Source organism: Sparus aurata, chromosome 23, assembly GCF_900880675.1.
Source record: "Sparus aurata chromosome 23, fSpaAur1.1, whole genome shotgun sequence".
Taxonomy (NCBI): Eukaryota; Metazoa; Chordata; class Actinopteri; order Spariformes; family Sparidae; genus Sparus; species Sparus aurata.
The window spans coordinates 11,984,483-12,002,556 of NC_044209.1; the positions used below are offsets into that span (position 1 = coordinate 11,984,483).

An 18,074-nucleotide genomic window follows, 5' to 3' on the forward strand; every position below is an offset into this window, starting at 1 on the left:
TAAGGCAATTATTACACAATCCCAGAAATATCACAAAAGTACCACAGTGATGCAAAACAACCACTAAATGATACAACACAACCACAGAGAAGCAGAACTACAGAGAAATACAGAGACAAAAAAACTGCCACTAAGAGATGCAAAATGATCACAAAGTCATACAAAGAGACCTCAAAGTGATGCACAACAAAAAAATAACTCAAACGACAAAGGGACCAAAGTAATACAAAAATGGCACGATGTCTCAAAATTAAGTCCGTTTTTATTTTTGTAAAACTGTCTAGCTTGCAAAAGACTAACCTCAGAGCCAAAACTAGTCTGAGTCGTGGGAATATACGTAAGTGTGTGACATCCCACCATAAACTTGCTTTTCCTGCTGTACAGCTTCTCATCTTCCTCATAACATGTCTGAGCACGGCTTCCCCCTCGGTCCCTGACATTCCCATAGTCTGTCCATGATTGCACGCATGACTGCAGCAGTATCTGCTGCTTATCTTAAAACAGAAATGTATCCAAACATTAAACATGATCCTTGTGTCAGAATGACTGGGATTTCCTCATACTTGGTATCTCCAAAGGAGACACCTGCAAAAGTGAGAAAACGCTAGAAAGTCCTGTCACACTGCCCTGAATAGGTTTCTCTGTTCTGGTAAAAACCGGGCTTGTTGTAACATTTCAGAGGCGGCTCTGCATGACACACGATTGTTTGTCACATTCCAGCTCTGCTATTGAAGTGAAACAATGCAGACCTACACTCTGCTGACTGTGTACTGTACGTATAGAGCGCATACATGCCTCTGGACATGTGGTTGTTATGATATTTCTGGCCTTATGGGTCAGAGTTGACTTTACATATTTCCACACACACCACGTCCCCTTTGTCAAACACACACAGGCTAATAATCCGGCTGCACTCCCAGTGATGCATAACTCTCATACTGCAAACAATGAAGCGGAATAAAGGAAATCCTAGGAAAGGTGTTGGCAAACATGCAGTGCCCAGGTAGGAAAACAAAAAGCCACCGCTATCCGAGGTTAACAAAAGTACCCTGAAGAGAGTGAAATATTATCGCCACAGGCTGGGGAGAGGCCAGAGAGAGAGAGACAGAGAGAGAGAGAGAGAGGTGAGCTCTGGGTTATGAGCTGGTGCTTCATTAACTCATTTTTACTGCTCTGAAGAGTGAGTAAGAAGGAGGCTTTTCTGAAGTCCTACCAGTCTTTCCAGTTTCTTATCTACTATGAAAGACAGAGAGCAGGTTGTCCCCAGTCAAATTTTTGAAGCCGTTCACAAAGGGGGACTGTTGTGAGAGCTTTATTATCGGACGCAGGTTGTATTTGGTCACTGCTTTTTGCGTTGGGACCTTGCAGACTCAATCACTCTATTTCTCAGGGCAGGATGAGCAGTTTTCTGTACTTCATCCTGCCAGCTCTGGGTGGGTACACGCTCACCTCGGTGTACCTGCTGAAGAATCCACTCATTCTCCACAGGAGGAAACGCACAGCCTTCTACTGCACACACATCTCACACAGAGGAGGTAAGGGGGCGACTGGCGGTCTGCCTGGAGGGAGGGGAGCAAAGATGTCCTGCAGGTTGTCGAGAGGGCTGACGGACTAGAAAAGGAGCAATGGAGGTTGCGGGGTGTTTGCTATTAAAGTGTTTTTGTGTAACTTACCCACATTTTTTAAAGGATAATTCTATCCCCTAGTTGCACACTGCTAGTTAAAGGAACAACACAAAAGCTCTCCCATGACACATGACTGCACAGATGTTTGACTAGGAGGTGAAGCCGAATTCTTTTCTATCAGAATCAAATTTTATTTGAGTCAGTTTTCCTCAACATTAACCTGCAGAAAATTCCTCAAATGAAGATGTAAAAAGTCAACAAAAACTACAAAGAAGACAATGCAGATTTCTGATCGCTAACCTCATCGTGTGCTGCAGAGTAGTGAGACTTACTGTGTCTCTGGCTGCTGACACATCTGGCAAAATCTTAGATATTGTGACCACAGTGAGGAGATTACATTACTCTGTTGGATCTGTGTGTTTTTCCTTACTGTTTCTGGTCAAACAGATGAAGCCATGTGTGCCTTTGTTTTCTATATTTTTGGATCACTTGTTACTCTCTGCCGCTGTCAGCAACCCTGTCTTTATTACCACCAGGATGTGGAGAGAGGATAGAGAGCACGATGGAGGCGTTCACACAGTGAGTACCAAGCTGCTGTTCTCAGACCAGCTGTGAAAAGGACAGCTGGCATGTGGATGAAACCCTTTCACTTTCTCTTTTGTGTACCGCTCCTGTCTTGAAAAGGGCAGCTCCACTAAGTGTTCCTCACAAGTGTGTCTGAAAGGTCTTGAGGATTACTATGGCTTATGTTAAAAAAAGATGTATTAAGCTGTTTGCGGCTCCAGAGGATGCTGCATGTCATTTGATAAATTGCCTCCAGTGATGTCATTCAGTGACCTAAGTTGCATTATGGGTATTGTAGGAAATATAGGGAACAGGAGGAAGAATGCGTGGAATAAAAAAGGTTCGATCTCTGCTCTTCAGTTCTGATAATGTGTTTTTTAACCGTCTAGTGAATCCAACAGAGTTACAGGAGTGCAATGCTAAACCAGTGGACTGCTTTTTAAACCTAATGCCATATTACCCATAATGCAATTTTGCCACTGAGTGACATCACTGGAAGTTATTTATCATATTACATGCAGCTTCCTCCGGAGCTACAATGGCGTTATACTACTTTCTTATTAACATATGCAGAATTACTACACGAGACCTGAAACATATTTATATATAATGTGTACAATTTGTGGAGTTCCCCTTTAAATGTGGACACATGCACAATTTCTCTTTCAGAATAACCAGAGCTATTTAAAAATGCAGAACATTTTGACATAAATCACTGCATCAAGATGTGCGACGGATTATAAAGGATGGACATGTACAATTCTCAGAGGAAAAAAATGTAACAAGGAAAATATGATATAAACTCATTACAGAACAGCAATCCATCTTGTCTTTCGGCTGAAACTATTTAGGGAGCTCTTTACAGCCTCTTCCATCGTCAGGAAGATTTGATTGATTGGTTTTATTTATGGGTATAGAAGACAATGAGAAGACAAGGGAGTTGTTTCCATTATGTTCCCTGGTGTCAGAAAACAGGACAAACAGTAACACATAACATTCATAGATTTCAAATATCCTAAGGCAACGTAAGGTAAACACATACTTACTTACACATACTTATCATTAAAACATAAGACTGTTTCACATATAAAAACATCATTTGGTAGCTGATTTTGCTCCATACAGACAAGAGATCTTGATATGTTGACTGACAGTGAGATAGAGCAATCAGGATGCTGGTCTTCCACAGGGACTAAGAGGGAATTTCCATTTTCAGAGAGCCTGCGACCAACTAGTCATCATGAAACCTCCTCTGAATCCATCAGTTTTCTTTCTTATAAGGCAGAAATTGAGAGATTATCCAACCTCGTGAAATGTCTCTCAGTATATACAATAATAGCACGGCCACTTGGAATTAGCATCATGACACTTGCAAGCCTTGGATGTTGTCTAATAAACTGTCTCTTTGAGATCATTTGGAAAGCTAAACTAGTTTTGCCGGTAAAAAACTGCACATTTATTGTATATGCTTATAGATCTGATGAAGTAGTCAACAAATCTGCAAAAATATACCTTCACTGCCAAAATGTGAATCCTAGTATGTGAGATGTCAGAGACACTGGATGTCAGGGCTGTCCAAAAATGCAGTCAATGACACAAACTAGGTGCTTCAAATTATTTCTCCATCTGTCGCCAGTGCGGTGGAGCAGGGCACACAGATGCTGGAGCTGGACTGTCACTTGACACACGACGGACATGTGGTGGTGTCACATGATGAGAATCTGCGGAGGCAGACGGGCCACGATGTCACCATGTCCTCACTCAACCTACAGGTGGGAGGACAAAGGTCACAAGGTCATGCTGCGACAGCAGTCGTTGTTTACTTGGTTATTTTTTCAGCCCACCATGTTTGTGTGGATGAGGGTGAGGAAGAGATTCTCATCTCAGGGTCAAACTTGTATGGCTTGCAATTACAATAACATCTTCATCTGCTCAGGTTTAATGGCAATTTGCAATAGATTTGAGTGAAGCTGACAATTTAATTAAGAATATCCCAAGATGGATGCACATTTTTTGTCATTTTTATCATAATCAGTATCATTTTCATTCAATACTTTAGAAATAATAAACCTTTTTCTTTTTCTTCACTTGTCAACTCTTTTAGGACTTGCCCCTGTATAAGGAGAGACTGGAGGTGACATTTTATGCAGGTGAGATCCTCCTCTCATGGTCTAATTCTCAATCATTGACAAAAAGACACCGAATAAAGAAGTAGGAAGAGTGTGTGTATTTTCTTCATTTTCACATCTCCCTCCTACAGGTCGCTACAGCAGCGGTGCCGACAGGAAGTTCGCTCTGCTGGAGGACGTGTTCAGGAAGTTCCCCGAGACGCCCGTCAGCATCGAGATCAAAGAGAACAACAGCCAGCTGATAGAAAAGGTACAATGCAAACAAAAACACATGAAACAAAAGCCCTTGAATCCTAACACAGCAGTTTCGGTTATGTTCTTGTTCACCTGTTTGTCTTTGCAGTTTGTCAGTTTGTTTTTAAGGAAGTGCATCCTGCCTGTGAGCATTTCTTTCATCTTCAACTCAAGATCTTTCCAATATTTAGTCCTCCCGTATAATGATGTTGCATTCCATGTCCTGCGCTCTAAAACAGCAATTCCTGCACAGTGTCCACATGTCTGTCTTGGCTCCCGTACTTTCTGCTTTTGATTTGACACACATTCATGTCTTATTATTTCACCCCTGACCCTCTCTTGTCCACATGAAGGTGTCAAACCTGGTGAAAACCTACAAGAGGGAGGGGATCACGGTCTGGGCCTCTGTGAACTCCAGGATCATGAAGAAATGCCACACAATGGTACATAAACCACCTGGGGGAGACAGAGTCACCTTTGCATCATTTGACTATTGATTCACAGGCTATGTGACATTTTTCATCCCCTCTAATAAAGTGATTGCTTGATCTAAACAGGTGGAATTGAACTGTTAACTTTGTCTTGAAAACCTTGTAGAACGACTCCATGCCGTACAGCTTCACTGTGAACCGAGGTGTGCTGCTGCTGCTTCTCTTCTACAGCGGCCTGCTGCCCTTTGTACCGCTGGGAGAGAGTTTACTGCAGTTCTACCTGCCCAGCATCATTAACAGGTGAGATTGCAGGAGCGTGTGCATGTTGAGTCCATGTGTGTGTTGATGCATGTGTCATTATACACGGATATGTAGACGCTCTTCATCTCTGCCCAGATGACACCACAGCTGTCCTCACATCTTTGCTAAGTATTATGTGTATTTTTTACAGGTCTCACATACCTTCTTACCTTGTTCAGTAACACTTTTTATGAAGCCTATAATAAAATATAACACATTATTAATGTACTTCTATTATGTTATAATGGACCTTTAACTGTATGGTAAAGTATAGTATCAGTGTGTATAGAGAATTGTTATAAGCACTTATAAATAATTAGAACTCATTATTATATCAGTGTCTTTAATGCTTTATAAACATAAGTACAATAGATTAATCAAACCATTCATTGTATGTTTGAACCTGTTTAAAATAAACATATTTTATATATATATATTTTACAGGGTTTTTTGTGCCGTTCTCATTTTTTTTTACTTTCTGTTTAGCAAACAATTTCCACTTATAGTGATTTAAAATCAGCTCATAATGTATGACATCTGCCTTACCTTGGGAATTTCATCACTTTGTTTAAAGCATAGAATAGCCAGTTACAGTAACTTACAAACACACAATGTGTTATAAAATGATTATAATGTATTACAACTATAACAATTTTCATACACTTTGATCCTTGCAAAAATGTAAGTGAGCAGCGCTGATAAAGTATTGATACATGACCTAATCAGTGATTATAATTGGTTTTATAATATGTTATGAATATTGTTATAAAGCATTCTGAATATTTATGATTAAATTTCAACTATAGGCACACATTTTGTTATGAGCATATTTATGATACATTATAATGGACCTATAGCGTAAATAATTATAGTTTAAAGCTCTCATTCATTTTGATGTGGATGTCTATCATGCTTGTACAGACACTTATTATGCGTAATAATAATGCATAATAGACATCACAGAAAGTGTGACCCATTTTTCTTTTCTGATCTTGTGTGTGGTGAGAGATGAGTGTGTCACAGCTTCTGTTGTATCTTTTTTTTTTGTGCAATGAAGGACGTTCATCCCTGAGAAGCGCATCCTGAGGAACAGGCTGGTCATCTGTTTGCTAGAAAAGTGAGTGGAGTCTTTCTTACAACTGATGAGCATCGTTACCTAACGTGTCAACAAAAACACTCAAAACATTACTGAGGACATTGCATCCAGAGCACACAGATTGATGTGACATTTTTGGGGTGTAGTGACGTTTACATATAGCAGAGAGATCTAATTCTGGGTGATTATTACTGATGTCTGTGTAAAAAGTGAACTATTAATGTATTTATTTGTGCTTTCATTCCAGAGTAACAATGAGGAAGAGTCTTTTTAACCACCTTGCAGCTCGTGGAATCCAGGTATGAAACCTTTAGCAGAATGAGAATCTGCTTTCTTGCCAAGTAGGTTTCCGCATACAGTACAAGAAATGTGCCTTTTATTTTGGTGTACAGCAATAAACATGGTAAAAAAACATAAAAATTAAGTACTGAAAAAAGACTCAAGAATCAAATAAAATAGAAATTAAATTGTCATTCGCTCCCTGAATTGTACATCTGATGATTTCGACATGGATCTGTCAGTAAAGGGAGAAAAAAAAACATCCAATCATATGCATAAAGACTGAGTGTGAGAGAAAGAGAGAGCGGGGGAGAGAGAGAGAGAGAGAGAGAGAGAGAGAGAGAAAACAAGAGAACAAGGACTTTCTTTTGTTTCTTGTTACTGCCTATTATGGCTTCATCAACAGTAGGACTTAATATAACCAAAGCACTTCATGGTTAAATGCACACTTCAGTATTCCAGCTGAGACAAACAGTAATGCTCACATGGCCACTAAGAGTCCCTTGAATGCATCACCTCTGTCCTGACGTGAGTAATCTCTACTGGGATGAGGTCACCCCCATCGTCAGACCGTGAGTGGTCACCGAATAGCTAGAGCATGAAAACAATTGAAGTCATATGCCATTGCCGTGTCAGCTGCTGAGGGCATCGCCGCATTTGAATGCTTGTGACTAAGAAAAAACTCTTCCCCTCATTATCCGCATTCAAACAGAGGGTGGAGATTTCCTGTGCCGTATTATATCAATATTAGGAGTGGGGCTCAAACTCAAAACAGCTGTACTTTCACCAAAATTCAGCTCGGTGTAATACATTGTGTGAGACAGTCGTCTGTGCCCTGGTGTATGTGTAATAATAACCTAATATGGATGGAATGTTTTTCTCTAATGACAAGGAATCCTTCATATAATGATTAATAATGAGTACATAAATCCACCAGAGTAAGCTGTACGTTTCAATAATAACACTGAGTAATAGCGCTGTACTCTGAATGAGTGCTCCTCAATGCTTCAAGGTCTCACTTCATGCTGATGTCTGCTCTTGTTTGGCTGTTACATCTGATGCAACTGTCACACTTGACTTACATCGATGGTCAGATCACGTACTGTAGCTCAAAACTGCAGGAAGAATGAAAGGAAAACAGGACTCCATCTGATTTTAACTTCCAGCCTGATTTTGTTGACACTGGCTTTATTCCCTCTACGTCCCACAGACAAAAAACAGAAGTACACTGACCTTTTCTGTAGGGAACACAATCCTGTTTATGTGCAGTTCTGTTAAAATGAGGTCACATCTTGAGGTATGAAGGTGATAAAACTGTTTTAGGTGTGTGTTTTGAGCTGTTAAAGAGGGCCACATGATTACAGTTGACGATTATATCTGTTACTGCAGGTGCATTTGTTTGTGTGCAACGAAGATGAAGACATTAAGAGTGCATTTGACGTGGGGGCCACAGGGGTGATGACCGACTATCCGACTCTTCTGTCAAGCTACCTCCACAGAAACAGACGTCAGGATTGAGGATTAACCTCAAACACATCCGCACATGATATGACATGACAGGCTGCGAAAGAGGAGCAAACACAAGAAGTTTCAGAAGCGTTTCTTCAACTGTGACAAGATTAGTTAGAGTTGGTAGTCAGCATATGAGACACCAGGAGAAAAAAAAAGAAAACCTAATCATTCACCTATTTAATCTCAATCCTTGATCACTGTTGATTGAATTATCTGCACTTGGTTAATTTTATGGTCTCCAGCCTCAGTTTGTCAGACACAGCCCAGAGATTTAAGACATTTTTCTCAGCAATAAATAAAACAGTGCTGGAAGGATTTTATTCTGTCTATATAAAAGCTAAGTTGATACAAAATATAACAGACATTAACACAAGTCATTTTAGCAGTACCTGTTTATTACAGTTAAGGTGGGAGCTCAAATGTTATACAGCCTTCTTCCAAGTTACAAGCTGTATAAACATACTGTGGCAAATTATGATTAGTTGACTGCTTCTTAATTGGTCAGCAACAGAAAAGATGAAGGATTGTGAACATATGGGCTACATTTTAAGGTAAAACTACATATTTCATAACCTATTAGCTACTGTTAGCATAAAATTACTTACTAGCCAACAATACCAGTGTCACACAGTATCCCAGGAATTCTTTAAATTCATTCTATAATGTCAACACACATCATGGACACATTTATTTAAACCTGGAAGTGAAACACATAGGATGTAATGAAATGGTATTGTGGTTGAATGCCACCATTAGCTAATGGGGTATCAAATATGTTGTTATACCTTGAAATATCCCTCAAGGCCCCTTCAGATTTTCCATCAAGGTTTCAGTTGTTAATCATTCAGTTATCTATGCTTATATACAACATTTGAGCTTTCCACGTTGAGTGTGACATCAGATGAAAATGGCTGCCATGTCAATATGGTCTATAGTGTGAAGTTTAGATTGAACCGCTCTGACAGTGTGAGAGAAATGTGAATCCCAAGATATGTAATGTGACCCAGGCAAAGAGGAATAGGAGGTGTACGTGTGGATTTATATTGTAACTGGTTTTGATGATCTTCCAGAGCCAAACTTCTCTAATTTCCATTATTACAAGCATCTCCACATCCACTGAGGTGAGTAATGTGTTACACTGAACTGTTTGAATGTATTATTGCATGAGTGTTTATAAAACTGACTTGATCAGGATGTATTATGGACGGAATCAGCTTTTGTAATCCGTGAACTGGAGCCAGACTTGATTTTTAAGTGTGTTGAGTGAAATGAGATGGTAGCTGGTAGAGTGAGGTGTATTCAAAAGAAGTGAGATTGTGCAGATATTTATGTTTGTTGGTAGTTTTGCTTTATTTCAGATGTGAATGTGGGAAAACATGGTGCTAGGAGGGTCTAGTGTTTGTAGCTGGAGTTAATATTTAACCAGCAGGACCTCGTCACCTGACATCACATTTCTCCCGATAAGACAGTAAGCGTGACTTTGTTTTGACTGTGTCTGCTTTATTTTCTGACGTTATTTGATTGCTTTGATTAACTGCTGGACTTAAGAAATAAATTATCTGTGACAATTCACATGGGTTTATGATTTGAAATCCTTTTTGTGGTAGATACACGGAAAAATACACCTAATGACGACTATAAACATATCTATATCCATATAAGTCCCAAATCTAGGTAAGGTTGTGCATCTATGTATAAATACAGTGACTAATCTACTTCACATGTAAGTATTAACAGAGGGTTAACATGGGCAGTAAGCCTCACCTGTGTCCTCGTTTTCCCAGGCTGTGGTCAAAGTCCGGCCACACTGCTGTGAAAATAATCAACCAGTATGTTGCTGAAACAAAGCCTGTATTTTTCTGACTTGCTTGGCTGTGCCTCGCCGTGTGACAAATAAGTTAATGGACTATAAGTAGATCAGTGCAGACTGAAGTCTGTAATACAGTGGATGCAAAGGGCAAAGGTTTGAATAAGTGACCCAGCAGAGATTAAGCTCTTGTGAACTTAAAACCAGGCCTGCAGCGCCCATTGAAGACACAAAGGGAATGTCATCAGGAATATTTTTTGGAGCTCCAGAGAGTTTTTTGGTATTAGATGGGGATTAAATTCACATTACACATGTTTGGACTAAAAACCTCAAAAGATAAGTCCACCCAAAAGTGAAAATCCAGTTGTTATCTACTCCTCCTCAGGCCAATGGAAATTTAAGTGATGTTTCTAGCCCACAATAAATTTCTGGAGCTTCACAGCAAGACAGCATTGCAGCATTCTGGGAAACAACTCAAGGAGATGGGGGACCTGTTCAAAAACAAAAATAACAGCCAAAAAAAGCTGCTGAAGCGGATGCATGAGCGCGCCCATGTGTCAAGGGCGGATAGCGCCTTTTCAAATCAATTTGGGATCACTGGGCATATGTAAGTGTGGATTATGCCGGCATGGAGCAATTTATATATATTTATCAGTTGCTTTTTACATTTTAAAACAAGTCCCCATATACTTCAGCTGTTCAGGGGAATGCTGCAATGATGTTTTGCTGTAAAGCCTCTAGAAATGTTTAAATCATTCAACGTCACCTGGAGGGAAGGCTTTTCAGTAGCAGTAAATGTTTTGACAAATAATTGGCTAATAAATGGACAGAAAATGTATGTGATCTATTTTGATAATATATTTCTCATTTAACTGGCAGGATGAGTAAAGTGTGTGTGTGTGTGTGGGGGGGGGGGGGGGGGGGATAGTGACAGTCAATCACTGTTAGTAAAATATAGCTTCTTGGCTCCAGGCCCGCATACAACATCAAAACAGCTTCAAATTCACTAACGCATATAAATCAAGAAACCACTACAACCAAACCACCTCCACCTCCTGAGTCATGTCACGTAGCCACAGACTTTGTTCCCTACAGTGTGATCAGTGTGCACCAAATCTGAACGACATTCATCCCAGACCCACACCAGGGTGATAACACACTTAACAGCACCACCAGCCATCAAACTGATAGCCACAAAGGGCTCATGTGAAGTCCGATCTGATTGGTTGACCCACATTCTAAACGTCACCCGCAGCCTCCCATTGGTCGGCGGGGATTTGTTTTGCACTCTCCAGACTTCCTCCTCTGCGTGTTTTCATAAACAAACCACATTTTTCCTCCACCGGGGCCGCAGCACGGTCATCTTGGTTGCCTGCCAACATTGTCGAAATTCAGCTGCCGTTTCAGCGAAGGTAGTGGAGGAACTTTGAAGGCTGTTGGGGATTCAAACGAGGGACGCGGGTAAACAGGCTCCGCTGCAACAACCACAGGCTGTCTGTTTGTCTTTATTGTCCGAGCCGTCAGCGCGTGGTCGACTGTTGGACCGAGCCGACCTGCCGACCACATACCTGCTCTCACCGTTGGATGATTTCCATCTGTCAGTCACATTGGTCTGCTGTGTAGACTGTGAAGAGTTTCAGTTTTTATAAGGTGAGTCGTCGGACCTTGGGAAATTATCCTGCAATGCGCATCTGAGCTGCTGTTAGCTGCTGTTGTGTTGTGACGGGGAAGCTAGCCCGCTAGCTAACACGCAAGCTAGGTCAGGGCTAGTGCTCAATTTCTCTCGCAGCTGACAGATGTATCAGGCCGTGTGGGGCCATGTGTGTGGTGATTTAGCGACTGACAGACGGTCACCAATGTTAGGACAGTGCATAAATAGCGCAGCACATGTCGCAGGGGCTTGTATTTCGGTTAACGCTAACAGATTGCATCTAACGAAGCGAGGATTGTTTGTGCAAACTATTATGAACCAGGAAGCAAGCTGGTTAAGCTGTGCCCTAACCTGTTTAGCAGCATTAGTCTCAACTAGTTTAAGTAATTAATGACAACATGGGCAGGTGTTAGCTTGACTACATGTCAGCCTCTGAATAGTGAGAAGATACTTGATCACAGCACATTGAGCAGCAATTTAGTGATCAGTAAAGATGAATATGTCTGAATCTGTGGAGGTCCAATTCTTAAAAATGAATACATTTGTTTTGCCATGAAAAGTAATACAATTTGTTTGATATACACTTCTTCAAATTGTGAGATATTTAGTCAAAGTTTTGTTTTCCTGCGTCATAATTATGAGATACTGACACCTTAAGATGTGGACTTACTGTATGTTATTCCTCACTATTTATCTCCTTTTCTGGTGGGAAAACACTTTGTAGTTGTAACTCAATCAGCTTGATCAATTAAATGTTAATTTGAATTTACCCTTCCTAAACCCAGACTTTTGTCTTAAGATGTCTTGCCCACCTTAATATTCAGTTCACTTAAATATTAGCATTAAAAAAGCATTTGCCTTTCAGTCTTTTATTGCTGTTGACCTGTCTGTGTCTAAAGTCCTCATTTTCCTTCCGGTGATGTTATCAAAATGATTCTTTAATCAGTGGTTCTTAGGTGTAAGCCTGTATGGCCCGAATCACTGATCCATGCACAACACCATTGTACTACCATTCTGCTTACTTCTGCCCTCATCCCCCTCAGACATGGTGAAGCTAACGAAAGCCAAGACATTCCAGGCTTACCTGGACTCTTGCCACCGCCGCTACAGCTGTGTGCACTGCCGCGCCCACCTGGCCAACCATGACGATCTTATCTCCAAGGTGTGTATGCCACTCTTTGATGTAAATAATAATTTCAGTTGAAACACTTCATGGCTCTCACACATTCATACAATTGGCTGTATCGGGGAAAAACTGGACTGACATACTGGAACTGAAAACTGAACTGGAATACTTTGTAAAGCGTGTGTCATGTTGTATTTGATCCATATGTAGTTTTTTTTTTCTCTAATGTAATTTCTCTTCCATGTCTCCTAGTCTTTCCAAGGCAGCCAGGGCCGAGCCTACCTGTTCAACTCTGTGTGAGTATTTTATTTTTAAATGTTACTACTTGTTAGGTCATTGAATGTTCAAAGTGGCTGCGGCTGTGCTTGTCGTGGGTTTCCAGTCTGACCATAATTACAGTGTAGATGGGTAAGAAGTGGCTTCAGAAAGTGTTACAATTCATTTATGTGTCACAGTTTTAAGCACCTCTTTCCTTAAATGTTCCTTTGTATTGACTTTGTAGCAACATCTTTTCAGATTAGTTTAATGGCCCCTTAAATGGGTCCCAGACACAAAAAAGTTACCGAATCTGCGCTCTAGTAGTCTATAAATAGTTTACTTCTAGTTCTCTCGAAAAGGAAATTCCCAGTATTTTGTGTGTTTGCACGAACCACATTGTCAACAGATAATTTGATTTGCTTGAGAATGGACCTTGAAATGAGGTGAGTTCACTTTAGTCGCACTATTCAGGGGTTAGTAGGTCAGAAATACACAGCCTCTATTTGAGCTAAAGCTTTGAGCCCATTAAATAACTTTAGCACTTGATCTAACTTCATCTGCATCCAGCCTCGATCTCTGCAGTCGAAGCTCTGTTCTAAATGGCTTCAAAGGTGTTATAACTATGACAGTTTCAGGAGCTCTAGGCTTTTGTCCCCCCTCAAATAAGTTATGGCTACACAGGAAAGTGGTTCCTTTTCTGCCAAGGGTCACATTATTTTCATGTTAAGGAGAGTAATTGCTGTGAATCATAGAGGAGTTGCTGTTCAACAACACTGCATTTGTCTTCAGGGTGAACGTCGGCTGTGGTCCTGCAGAGGAGAGGCTGCTGCTCACGGGCCTTCACGCAGTAGCCGACATCTACTGTGAAAACTGTCACACCACACTGGGCTGGAAATATGTAAGTGTGTCCACCTGCAGATAAACGATTGGTTCATTCATCGTTAAACCAGTTTTATGCCCGATGAAATAGGTCAATGCGGTTCCCAGCTTACATAACTATGGTGTATGTTTTGGCTTCACAGTTCAGCATCAGATTTCAGCAGTTGATGGCATTTTGATAACGGTAGCGGGAAGTGCCTATGTTATCCAACCACATCCTGCTTTACTTGTATTCCCTAATTGTGTTTACATTCTTTCATATCAAGCGTTGGTAAGCTACACCCATAAAACTGGAGTTACAACATGGTTTCATAAGTGAGTGACGGGGTCACTGCTGTGCAGTCGCTTTGTTTACTTTCGTTCACAGCAGCAATCTGAAGCCACACAATGTCCTTTCAATGCACAAGTATAAATATAGCTTCCAATATTTAGTGACATTGCTGTACATTTCTTTCCTGTGGAAAGCGAGATTTTTTAGTGAGATTAAGAAAACTATACTAAATACTAAGTAATTTTGCATTACATTTTAAGAAATAAACTCCTGAAAAGGTGTAAACATAAAGCAAATCCACAAACTTGGTATTATTAGGGGAAAAAAAACATTTGATTAAAAATAAAAAATAAAAAAAAGATTTAAAATAAGTTGACAACTGACTCATATGGGTCCAATGCAGGTTGTGTATCAGTAGGTCCATATTATATACTTGTGTAGGAAATGGCTTACCCTCACTAGCCTGCATCTTTATAAACTGATTATCTGTTCGTAGGTCACATCTCTCACTGTAGCACAGCACAAACAACTGTGTGTGTATTTATTTTTTTAAAAAGCTGTGGTTGCCAAGATTTGGCAGCCTGCCGTGATATTATGATATATGGCAAGCAGCCATGGCAAATTGTTACAAGCGGAAACACTGAATTTTAGTTTGAAATGTTAGATACATGCAGCACAAATAGATTTTTTTTTAAAAAGCACAATGCGCAGGTTTAATTTGTTTGTTTCTTATGATGTTAATATAAACTGTTTTGTTGTGTCCACAACCACAATCAGACCAACAGTTAAATCCTAATCAAGCACAGGGTCTCATGCATTAAAAATTACGACAGCACAAAAGAGTTAATATTTACATCATAAGAAAAAGGCAAATTAAATCTCCTCATTCATCCCATTTCGCCAGAATACAGGGCTGAAATGTCTGTGGCTGTTTAAATTAGTTAATGGGAGTGCTGTCCTTGGTTTCCTGTTTTTTTTTGTCTCTTCTGGTTAAGCACACATGGAACCACAGACTCATAAACTTTTATTCTCAAACTGTAATATGCTACTATGTTTTGTAGGAGAAAGATGTATTCATTGGGCAAATGCTACACATCACAATCAGAAGTGATCATGTAGCCAAAAAGTCAATATAGTATAAAGTTTAAACACTACATTGAAATTTCACATTTTTGTTTTAGGTGAAGAAAATGACACATTGAGAGTGTCTGCATATATCTTTTAGAAAACTGTGGTAAATGACCATGGTAGGAGTCTGATTTGAACAAAACTTGAATCTATTCTCTAATAACTCTTATGCATCTTCCCCTCTGCAGGAACAAGCCTTTGAGCTGAGTCAGAAATACAAGGAGGGGAAGTTTATCATCGAGCTGTCCCACATGATAAAGGACAACGGCTGGGACTGAGAGGGAAATCTTCATCTTTTCTTCATGACTCTTTCAAAAGTTGCATCCCCTCGACTTAAAAGGGTTCCAGTGTAGCCTCCTCATCCCGCGTACGAGCCATCGCTGTGCCACACTTTCACTTTGTACGGCTTTGCCAAGAATAGCATGTGATGCCTTATCTTTTTCTGTTCTTCATGTTTTTCCGGCGACCACAACAACACATTTGCTGATATCGCTATCCCAATTGCTAGTTGTGCTGGGACATGGACTGAATGGGTGCAGGGTTTGTGTGTGTGAACGACTGGGAGATGTAGTCACACAGGCACGTGTGCATGTTGGATTTTGAAGCGTGTGTTTGAGTGATGAAACCCGTATCAGCGACCACGAAGCACGCTCTGTGGGGGCGAGGCCAGAGCAAGTCAAATATTGACCTTATTATACATGAGACTAAGGTATTTGGTTTTCCTTTTGATTTTAAGGTGCACATTTAGACATATCTGGCCCAAAATGAGAAATGTATTTAGGCCTGTTTGACCCATAGATCATTTATGAGTGATGCAAGGGTATGGGAATACGTCTAGCAGTGGGGGGGGGGGGGGGGCTTGTTTTTTATCAGTGAAATTCATGTTTTTTATTGTAAGATCAGTAATACTTGTTCATATTTTGCCAAAGGCAATCAGGATGTTGAATTAGTAATGTGGAATGCCGCACAAGTCTTCTACGAGAATTCTTAAATCTGGAGTATGAGTGATGTACGCTTGCAGGTATAGATTTTACTGTGTGTGTGCGCGCGCGTGCGTGTGTGTGTGTGTGTGTGTGTGTGTGTGTGTTGAGCTGGATACATGTGGGGTTCACATCTAGAGTTTTCACTGCACAGCCAGGATATCTTGACTTTCACTTCAAGCTGATGAGATCTATCCTACATGTGTTTGTGTTTAACCTAACACTGAGCTGCCCTTACAGATACATTTACTCGATCGTGTTAAAGTGTGATTAGGACTATGTAGCATATTTATGGTGATTTTAATGTCTGCTTCTTCCATTAAAAGTGTATTATTTTAACCTAATCTTTCATTAAAATACAGTGTGTATGTAACCTGTGCAGTTCAGTTTTCTTTTGCTTAAGATACTTTATTGTAGAAACACTATCTTGTCTCTGATTCCCACAATACACTCTTTTCTTCAATTATTAAAACAACTTAAAAAGAAAATTAATTTACCCTCAAAGTACAAATGCAACATTCATGTCTTACCTCCACCCCTTGAGAAGTGATCTACCCCTCACTTAGCCTTTTTTCTTTAATCGACATTTAAACCTCCCGTCGATGACCACTTGCTGATGCATGGTGTAATGAGCTGTTCTCAAGGTCAAAGTTTCAGTTTGTAATTTACAGTCAGACTGTTGTTTAAGCATGTTGGCATGGCTCTTGTTCACAGAGAGGAAGAATTCCAACAACTCTGACATGTCAGTAAATCAGCCAGCAGATGGAGGTGTGGGCACTGTTAGATTGAAGGTATATTTGTACTTTGTTATTACTGTAAACTTGCAGTAGACTCAACCAAATTCATAGTTGTTTCCTTGGCATAGAAGATAAATGTTTGCATTGCCATAGCAACTTTGAAATACAATTAAAATGACAACAAAATATACATAAATGGAATAAATGTAACGTTTGCTTTAAGAAAAAACTATACAGGTGAGTAGACAAAATATACATTCAAAAAACATGCATATAAAATTCACTTAAAATATAAAGTATGGATCAATGTGTTCATACCCATGTTTACATCCAGCTACAACAATGACCATACATACATTAACTGGCTGTGACTTCAGCTTAAAAAATCTGCATAACAATAAATAAAATCTAACATTAACTGTATTCTCAGTGGCCAGTTTATCAGGCACGCATAGCTAAAACTAATACAGTCTACTATAACAGATGAGACTAGTCATGAAGGTTGCAAAGTTCAGTATTTGGTGAAAGCTTTATTGAAACTGTTGATTCAATTATCAGTTATTATAACTCATTACAGTTCAACAGCGCCACAAAAATGTAAACCATTCTAAAAAGTTTCAATATAAAGTGAATTTTACAACCTTCATGATGGTAGGATTTATTCCATACCTTCTGTTGCACACTTGTTTTATCACGGTGCGCGTATATAATTTATATCTAGTGCTAGATGGTTACATTAGGCCACTGCAAACGGTTTATAAATCTCTTAAAATGTATTATTCTGTTTATAAAACTGAAATATAGCATGACAATACCATTTCCATAAGGGTTCCTTCTCCTGGAAACTAATAATAATAAACTAAATAACACACATAAAGAATATACAGTCATGGAAAAGTAAATCACTATTGTCGATGAAAGCTAGAAAGTTAAGCACTGTAATAGTGATACTATAGTTATACTGTCTGACGGGTTTGATTGATTAACACATTCATAGTTTATGTCATTTTGATATTGTTAGAGGGCTGCCATGATAACAGACTTTATCTACACGATTATCATGGTCA

The 18,074-nt window shown here is 39.7% G+C and overlaps 2 protein-coding genes across 3 annotated transcripts; both read left to right on the plus strand.

Annotated features, from left to right (window-relative positions):
- Window positions 1–1,094: 1,094 nt before the first annotated feature.
- On the plus strand, window positions 1,095–9,742 carry gdpd3a (glycerophosphodiester phosphodiesterase domain containing 3a). 2 transcript variants are annotated; one of them, XM_030406432.1, is made up of 10 exons: window positions 1,095–1,535; window positions 2,138–2,204; window positions 3,826–3,961; window positions 4,294–4,339; window positions 4,450–4,568; window positions 4,906–4,995; window positions 5,150–5,283; window positions 6,341–6,400; window positions 6,627–6,678; window positions 8,048–9,742. In XM_030406432.1, the coding sequence occupies exons 1-10, from the start codon at window positions 1,397–1,399 to the stop codon at window positions 8,174–8,176; spliced, it is 972 nt and encodes a 323-aa protein (XP_030262292.1). In that variant the 5' UTR covers window positions 1,095–1,396; the 3' UTR covers window positions 8,177–9,742. The 2 variants fall into 2 exon arrangements, with proteins under 2 accessions (XP_030262292.1, XP_030262293.1); XM_030406433.1 differs by having other exon boundaries at window positions 1,096–1,535; window positions 2,162–2,204.
- Window positions 9,743–11,219: 1,477 nt separating this feature from the next.
- On the plus strand, window positions 11,220–16,643 carry ypel3 (yippee-like 3). The gene is made up of 5 exons (XM_030408890.1): window positions 11,220–11,627; window positions 12,672–12,790; window positions 13,007–13,050; window positions 13,802–13,910; window positions 15,479–16,643. Exons 2-5 carry the CDS (start codon window positions 12,674–12,676, stop codon window positions 15,566–15,568), a joined length of 360 nt encoding a protein of 119 aa, XP_030264750.1. The 5' UTR covers window positions 11,220–11,627; window positions 12,672–12,673; the 3' UTR covers window positions 15,569–16,643.
- The last annotated feature ends 1,431 nt before the right edge of the window (window positions 16,644–18,074 follow it).

What these genes read in the sequence shown, in the direction of transcription:
- ypel3 (XM_030408890.1), top strand. Translation starts at nt 12,674, where the DNA reads ATGGTGAAGCTAACGAAAGCCAAGACATTCCAGGCTTACCTGGACTCT. An exon ending in ATGACGATCTTATCTCCAAG is followed by an intron (nt 12,791 to 13,006) that starts GTGTGTATGCCA and finishes CATGTCTCCTAG; the next exon opens with TCTTTCCAAGGCAGCCAGGG. An exon ending in GCCTACCTGTTCAACTCTGT is followed by an intron (nt 13,051 to 13,801) that starts GTGAGTATTTTA and finishes ATTTGTCTTCAG; the next exon opens with GGTGAACGTCGGCTGTGGTC.
- gdpd3a (XM_030406432.1), top strand. Translation starts at nt 1,397, where the DNA reads ATGAGCAGTTTTCTGTACTTCATCCTGCCAGCTCTGGGTGGGTACACG. An exon ending in GGAGGTGACATTTTATGCAG is followed by an intron (nt 4,340 to 4,449) that starts GTGAGATCCTCC and finishes TCCCTCCTACAG; the next exon opens with GTCGCTACAGCAGCGGTGCC. An exon ending in GTCATCTGTTTGCTAGAAAA is followed by an intron (nt 6,401 to 6,626) that starts GTGAGTGGAGTC and finishes CTTTCATTCCAG; the next exon opens with AGTAACAATGAGGAAGAGTC.